General features: G+C 41.0%; 1 protein-coding gene and 1 long non-coding RNA gene across 2 annotated transcripts; both read right to left on the bottom strand.

Annotated features, from left to right (window-relative positions):
• Window positions 1-4,292: 4,292 nt before the first annotated feature.
• On the bottom strand, window positions 4,293-5,851 carry LOC123176086 (uncharacterized). The gene is made up of 4 exons (XR_006488348.1): window positions 5,663-5,851; window positions 5,197-5,470; window positions 4,745-4,890; window positions 4,293-4,542 (listed from the first exon to the last, which is right to left on the bottom strand). It is a non-coding gene; the product is annotated as an uncharacterized lncRNA (long non-coding RNA).
• A 647-nt stretch (window positions 5,852-6,498) lies between these two features.
• On the bottom strand, window positions 6,499-7,977 carry LOC123176085 (uncharacterized). Its single transcript, XM_044590475.1, has 2 exons — window positions 6,916-7,977; window positions 6,499-6,826 (listed from the first exon to the last, which is right to left on the bottom strand). Exons 1-2 carry the CDS (start codon window positions 7,746-7,748, stop codon window positions 6,823-6,825), a joined length of 837 nt encoding a protein of 278 aa, XP_044446410.1. The 5' UTR covers window positions 7,749-7,977; the 3' UTR covers window positions 6,499-6,822.
• Between the last annotated feature and the right edge of the window lie 9 nt (window positions 7,978-7,986).

Below are 7,986 nucleotides of genomic sequence, written 5' to 3' on the forward strand. Positions count from 1 at the left end.
CCCAGTATATATTAATACTGGAGACATAACCCTTGAGAAACTTTGTTCAGATTATGAACATTCTGATGTGGATATTGAGGAACAACAGATGAAAAAACTAAGGGGAATGTTCTCTGGGGGAAAAAGTGGTAGGAAACGCTCACCAGCACTTGACTGTGTGAAGCAATCAGTTGGGATGGAGTCCTTCGAAGAAGGAAAAAAGATAAGAGGTTTTAATTGAGAGTTTTCTCTGTATTTGCATCAGATATATGTTTTTGTTTTTTTGTGGTCAAAAAATAGAAAAATGAGGGGAGTCTTCTGGAATGTAAGAGGTATAGGACAAGATCACAAAAAAAGATATGTTAGGGAAATGATTATGGATCAGAAACTGGACTTTATTGGACTCTCTGAGACCATAAAGCAAGACTTCACAAAAAATGAGCTACATAATTTGTGTGGAGGGATGAATTTTCAATGGAGCTGGAATCCGCCCAGAGGCATGTCAGAGGGGATCCTTGTGGGGGTTAACAAAGATGTGTTTACTGTTGAAAATATTGAAAAAGGACAATATTTCTTGAGAATGTTAGTTTTTGATAAAAATATCAAAATGCACTGGAATTTGGTCACTGTATATGGGGATGCACAGAATGAAGGAAAAGCCAGGTTCCTTGCTGAATTGGCAAGATTATATCATGATAATCCTCTGCCTTGCTTGGTTGGGGGGGATTTTAACATTATTAGAAGTGGGAAGGAGAAGAACAAACCTATGCTTAATGAACAATGGTCCTTCATGTTCAATGCCATTATTGAACAAGCAGGGCTTAGGGAATTACCCCTGAATGGGAGAAAGTACACTTGGGCTAATAATCAGGATGACCCTACTTTTGAAAAACTAGATAGAGTGTTGATGTGCCCAGCTTGGGAGGAAAAATACCCACTTACCATGTTGCAAGCCTTTTCTAGAGAGATTTCTGATCATACTCCTTTGTTCCTGGATACAGGGGAAGCTCATAATCATAAATATATTTTTAGATATGAAAATGCTTGGCTGCTGAGAGAGGGCTTTAGAGAGTTGGTATATAACACCTGGAATGAGAGATACTTAGGGGACGTTCTGGATAGATGGCAATCAAGGTTGAGAAGATTGAGGAAAAAAGCTAAAGTATGGAATAGAAATATAGATGCTTGGTAGAGGAAAAGAAAAATGGAAATTATAAAGGAACTATATGATTTAGATAAGAGAGATGAGATCATGGGTTTAAGTACGGTGGATAGAAATGAACAGAAAGAGCTTAGAGCCCAACTGAAAAGAGTTATGATGCAAGAGGAGATGAAATGCATGCAGAGATATAAAGATTCGAAGATCAAAGATGGGGACAGAAATACTAGATATTATCATTCTAAGGTGAATGGGAGGAGAAGAAAAAACAAAATTGTTTCCTTGGAACGGGAGGAAGGGATTATAGAAGGGGATGAGAAGTTAATGGAGTATATCACCAAATTTTATAAAGAATTATTTGGACATCGTGAAGAATCTAGTATCTCACTGATAGAGATGGAGATGGATAAAATCAATGAACAAGAAAGAGAGGAGCTTTTGACACCTTTCTCCCTAAATGAAATTCATCAAGTGGTCTTTGGGATGAAGAGAAATAAAAGCCCTGGCCCTGATGAATTCCCTGCTGACTTTTACCAAGATTTTTGGGAAGTGGTCAAATGGGATCTGAAAAACCTAGTAGATGGTTTTGCAAAAGGAGAAATTAACATTGATAGATGCAACTATGGCATAATTACTTTAATCCCAAAAACTAATGATGCTTAACAAATTCAGAAGTTTAGGCCCATTTGCCTACTGAATGTTAGTTTTAAAATCATTACTAAGATTCTGATGAACAGGTTGGCTAAGTGTGTGGCCCCTGTGATTTCTAGAACCCAAACTGCCTTTATTAAAGGTAGATATATTATGGAAGGGATTGTGATTTTGCATGAGGCTCTGAATTCCTTTCATAAGAATAAAGATGATGCCCTAGTTTTTAAAGTAGATTTTGAGAAGGCATATGACAAAATCAAATGGCCTTTTGTTATACAGATGTTGAAAATGAAAGGGTTTCCTGATAAATGGTGTGACTGGGTGATGGAAACTATGAGAGGGGGACATGTTGGAATTAAAGTGAATGATGAAATTGGCCCATATTTTAAAACCTTTAAAGTATTGAGGCAAGGGAATGCCATGTCACCTTTGCTGTTTGACATTGCTGCTGATGCCCTAGCCTTTATAATGAGTAATGCCCTCAAACATGATTTGGTTAAAGGGGTGTTGAACAGTGATAGAGGGAAGGGGATTAATATGCTACAATATGCTGATGATACCATATTCTCGATCAAAGATGAGATAGAAAGTGTGAAAAACCTTAAACTCATACTAGGAGCTTTTGAGCAAATGTCTGGGCTTAAAATAAATTTTCACAAAAGTGAATTGCTGTTATTTGGCAAAGCTAGAGAAAAGCAAATGATATGTCAAGAAATACTAACATGTAAGATGGGGGACTTGCCCATAAAATACCTGGGAATGCCTGTATCTGAGAACAGAATCAGGAATTCTCATTGGGGATGTGTGACTGACAAAATTGAAAAAAGGTGTGGGTGTTGGCAGGGGAAACTACTGGGCTCCATTGCTGGGAGAATTACCTTGGTGCAAGCTTGCCTGACTAATATACCTCTGTTCATGATGTCCTTTTATGCTGTGCCTAAAGGGATCATAAAGAAAGCTGATTTCTTCAGATCCAGACTGGTATGGCAAGAGGATGAGAATGTCAAAAAATACCACCTAGTGAATTGGAAAGATTGCTGTCTGCCCAAAGAAATGGGTGGCTTAGGGATACTGAATCTGGAAATAATGAATATTGCACTTCTTGCTAAATGGTTTTGGAAAATGGAGAATGAAAAGGGTTTGTGGCAGGATATTTTGGATGATAAATATAGAAAAGGGGGTTGTTTGGCTTTAATATGTAAAAAGCCAGGGGACTCACAATTCTGGGCTAGCTTGCTTAAAATCAAAGAAATTTTACAAATCTGTGAAGAAAAAGATGGGAGATGGGAGAAATACTAGGTTTTGGGAAGATTCATGGGTTGATGATAAACCTTTGAGGGAGGCTTACCCTAGACTGTATGATATATCCTTTAACCATAACATTACTGTGGAGGAGGCCATACAGAAAGGGTGGCATGGGTTTAGATTTAGAAGAACCCTACATGGGGAGACTGTGGAGCTTTGGAACAGTCTCAAAAATATATGTGAGGAAATTCAAATGCAGGGAGGGGCAGACAAAATCCTTTGGACCCTCACTGCTGATCACAAATTTTCTGTGGGATCCTTATATAGGAAATTGATAGCTGTTGGTATGAAATTCCCACAGAAATACTTATGGAAGATCAAGGTACCTGCAAAACTGAAAGTGTTTTATGGTTGATTAATAAAAAAAGCATCCTAAATAGAGATGTTCTACTTAAAAAAGGCTAGAAGGGTGAGAAAAGATGTGTCTTGTGTGGGAAAGATGAATCTATTGATCATTTATTCTTCTCTTGCTCTGTTGCTTCGTTGTTATGGAGTTTGGTCAGATGTGTGTGTGGGTTTAAAACTGTACCATCTAGTGTGAAAGATTGTTTTGGAGACTGGATTAGGAAATTTAATAAAGATGATAAGAAACTGGTGCTGGTGGGGATTTCAGCCCTGCTTTGGTCAATTTGGAAAAGCAGAAATGCAATTGTCTTTGAGAATAAAAGGATAAATGATCCTTTATATGTTGTCAAGCTAATGTGCAGGTGGTTAATTGACTGGTCTATTATGCAGATAAAGGAGTCGTCAAGAAAAACGTTGGAGCTGGGAGCAAGGGTGCTAGAACAGGCAGCAAATGAAGTGTTCACAGCCAAGCAGGGGTGGAGAATCAATGTTGCAAGATTGGAATGAAGACTCCTGCGGTGGTGAACCTGATGTTTGGTGCTCCTGTAGAATAGATCCTTGGCTCCTTTTGCTGCTTTTGCTTCTGCGTTGATGTTAGGACATTCAGGGTAGTTTGAACTCGGTTGGCAGTTGCGAATTTAGGGTTATCTGGAGTGGCTGGCCCTGTGTTGGCCTTTTGGGATGCTATCTGATCGTGGTGTATCCGGTTCGATCTTTTCTTTTTTTCATTTGAACTCTTTTGTAGAACTCTGTGGTTTTCAGTAATGAAAATCGGAAGGGGCAAGCCCTTCTTTGATCAAAAAAAAATCGTGTACTACTTTGTCAACGTAAAAGGCACAAGAGTATTACCCACTTTCGAAGATCGCTACTCATGATGAATTCCTCCAACGAAGATCAATAGAAATATCCAGCAGCAAATTTAACCAATCATTAACTGATGAGGACTACACATGATGAATATATTGCTCCGCCCAAGACAAAGAAAGAGACAAAGCAGCAGCGAAACCGTAGCGATCTTAATCCGTTTTTCATCGAAGACGAAGAATAGAAACCAGCTGCATATGTGATCAATCTAACCCGTTGGCTCAAGATCTTGGCACCACCTACAGACACAACAACAAGCACAACATGTTAATTTTCTGCTTCACCATTGTTAACCAGTACCTATACTCATGTATATATATATACACAGAATTTCTTCTGGTAGAGTAATCTTTGAGTGTTGAGTAATACAAGTATCATCCCACCAAAAAAAATCAGAGGGCATGAAGAAAGTAGCCAGAAATAATATATACACATACGTACCTCGACAGACAGCAGCGAGTGAAGCTCAACAGACAACAGACAGTTCCCTTCTTTTTTCAATATACAATCTTGTGCAACTAGAAGCAATGAAACCGGTTTCTCAAAAGGAAGCAGCAAAACCACCGAGCATCACATTAGGTCATGCCCTGTATCCATTCCAGAAGAAAGACTCAATAAATTCGGTCCAAGGCCCTACCAAGTGAGAATCTGATATGACGGTTAATGTTTTACATATTTCATGATGTTTGCATGAGGAGTAATTCATTTGTTTCCAATAAAATTGTGGAGTAATTCATTTCAGAGTAAAGCAATTCTAATGGGCATTTTTAGAAAACTAGTTAGGTGTGAGGATGCATTTTTTGATTCCCTAGCATGATGATCCACCGCCTCTTTGAGCGAAAACTGTGCTGCCTAATCAGTGAGAAAACCGTAAAATGCACAAGAGTGCTTACCTTGTATCCAATAGAACTCATGATCGCCAATACCAAGAAAGAAAAGGAGTAGCAAAGTTAACCCATAATCAACCGATGAGGACCGGACTCAAGATCAATTCCTCTGTCCAAGACCAGCCAAGAGACGACTGCAGCTGTGTAACTTAACAAGTCTTCAAAATCAAATGACGGAAAGAACTACTAAGGAATCAGGAATCACAGGATGGATTCCTCCGCTCAAGACCATGAGAGAAAATCAGCTGCAAGTTCAATCAATCTAACCCATCGGCACCACCTGTAATGTAAAAATACAGTAACAAGGACAAGTTGTTACGTTTGTGTGTTGCCACCGACAACAAGTAGTGCTACTCAACTACATATATACTCAAACTTTGTTCTGGGAGAATAATTTAGAGGGCACAAAGAAAGCAAGCCAGCAAATGCAATTGTTTTTTAGTGGCTAGCTAGCTAGCTAGTAAATGCGTACCTTAACAGCAAGCAGCAGACAAGAAGCTTGAGATAGTAGAAACTTAGATTGGCACTCCGATTTGCTTCCTCGATCGTCAAATTGCTAATGCTGGTGTGTGAGGCTTTGCCCTCAGAAGCTGCAGAGCAAAGCAAGTTGGCTCTTCCTCTCTTCTCTGCTTGCAACTAAAGAGCGCACAATGTGTTTCTTGATACCTCCTCCATACTGGGAGGGTAGCTTCATGGACGCATGGGCTTTTGCTTCCCCCCTTTCGCTTTGCCAAAGCATGAAGCAACGTATGTATGCTGCTGCTTTGTTTTTGCTTTTTGCTTTTTTCTTTTTCTTTTCCAAAGATGATCGAGATGCAGCTGCTCTTACAAGATTTATTTCTTTTTATTTTCCAATACTACAGATTTCCATGGTGTTTTGTGCTGCTAGAAATAGCTTTTGTACAGCAGGGTCTGCTGACGCAGGCAACACATCGCAAGTGTCTCTGTCTCCTAACTTCCTAAGTTTAGTTTAGCAGCACTCCCTCTGTCTAAGTTCAATCTTTGAACAACAATAATCTAACAACACTATATTGTTACTAAAATAAGTTTCTTATGGTTTTCTTTTTGCAACCATTCAGAAACACTGAAGAAGAAATTTTATGATCTTATTATGTGTTGGTGCAGTACTTGAAACCACTGTTTCGATACTCGGAAAGAAGAACGTTAGTCGTAATTGATGCCTGTCGTGCTCAAATTTGACTGATGGGTCAATGATTCACAGTCACACATATGGAGCCAGACAAGGCAATTGCAACAACCAGCACAGATAGCTGCTGCTTTTTTTTTATTTTTCATCAAAAGCATATACCAACCAAGCAAACATGAGCAGCCGAGCTGTTTCTTAGTTCAGATAGTAGTACATAGCAAACACTCTCAAATATGACAGTTTCAAACTCACATGCATGCAGGCACACATAAGAAAGTTTCAAACTCATAGCAAGCTACCACTCATCAAAGCCACACACACACTCTGCTTCTTATTTGCAAGCCACAACATAATATAAGGTGAGAGCCACCATAAGCTCACACACAAGGCATTGTTGGCAACAAGGCCACACAATAGCAATCCCAGCAAGCACACAAGAAAATCAAGCCGTCTAGCGCTGCAAGGAACACGGCGGTGCAGAGTTTTCACCTACTAGGCAAGAAAAACCAAAATGGTGAGTAACATGATAAGTTGAGAACAGAAACAATGTTGCATTCTGTAATACGCATACGTCGTACCTGAGGACGGAGACCCTGGGCAGCTTCTCCTTGTAGTAGCGCGAGTGGACCGGCGTCTCAAATTGGTCGGGGAGGTGGTCGGCGTCCCACTCCAGGGCGTCCCACACGTCCTTCTCGATCTCGATGGTCGGCTTCTTCTCGCCTGGGCTTCTGCCCCTCACAGATGGCAACCGGCGTAAGCTCCAACACCCCTTGATCTTGATGGTCTGGAGCGCTGGTGCCAACAAGCTGACCTCGCATATCTTCTGCAGCTTTGGGAGGTCGTGCAGGTGGATGGTGGTCAGCTTCGGGCATGGCAAAATGCGGGGGCGATTTCTGCCTATTCCTGTTTGGACCATTTCGTCCTGCATGAAGACGTGGTTGAGATCACCGCCGCAGTGGATGATGTAGAGGGTTTCCAAGCTGGGCAAGGACCAAAACCGCATGGGGAGCACGAACTGGAGGCTGGGGCAAAAGCACAAGTGTAGGTGCTGCAGATTACTGAAGCCTTTAGGGTCTATTTTACTTAACCAATTGGTCATCCACCAGCCTGCCAAGCCTGCCATATACTCATGCGAACGCAAAGGGAAGCAGGTATTCAACTTGGGGCACCTCTCCACGCAGCACCACCTAAGGTATTTCCACAGATTAGGATTATGACCTTGAGGAGTAATAGCACGTGTGGAGACGTCATGGAAGTGCAGGGATTCAGCATACAATCCCATGAATGAATCTAGTGATTCCTTGAGATGTCTCTCCATGTGGCACCTCCCTTGAGAAATCTCTATATGTCGATCCAACTTTGGAGTCGCTGCTGGTGGCAGAAAAACTTGTACCAGGGGATCGCCAACCATCCTCAGGACATCACTGTATCGGCTTGCTAGACGAATAAGCTGTTGCGGGTTCTCTTGATCACTTGGACCAACTTTATCCTTGCTAGTTGCTTCAAATTGAACAGGCGAGGAGGTGATGTGGATATTGAAAGTTACATCTTCCTTTGGACCCCATCCAAGTTCCCTCAAGGAGTGAGTAATCCTCGCATCCGCAAGGACAGCATGCACATGCAACTGGAAGGATTTATGCTTGTCAATG

This window comes from Triticum aestivum, unplaced genomic scaffold, assembly GCF_018294505.1.
Source record: "Triticum aestivum cultivar Chinese Spring unplaced genomic scaffold, IWGSC CS RefSeq v2.1 scaffold175431, whole genome shotgun sequence".
Classification (NCBI taxonomy): Eukaryota; Viridiplantae; Streptophyta; class Magnoliopsida; order Poales; family Poaceae; genus Triticum; species Triticum aestivum.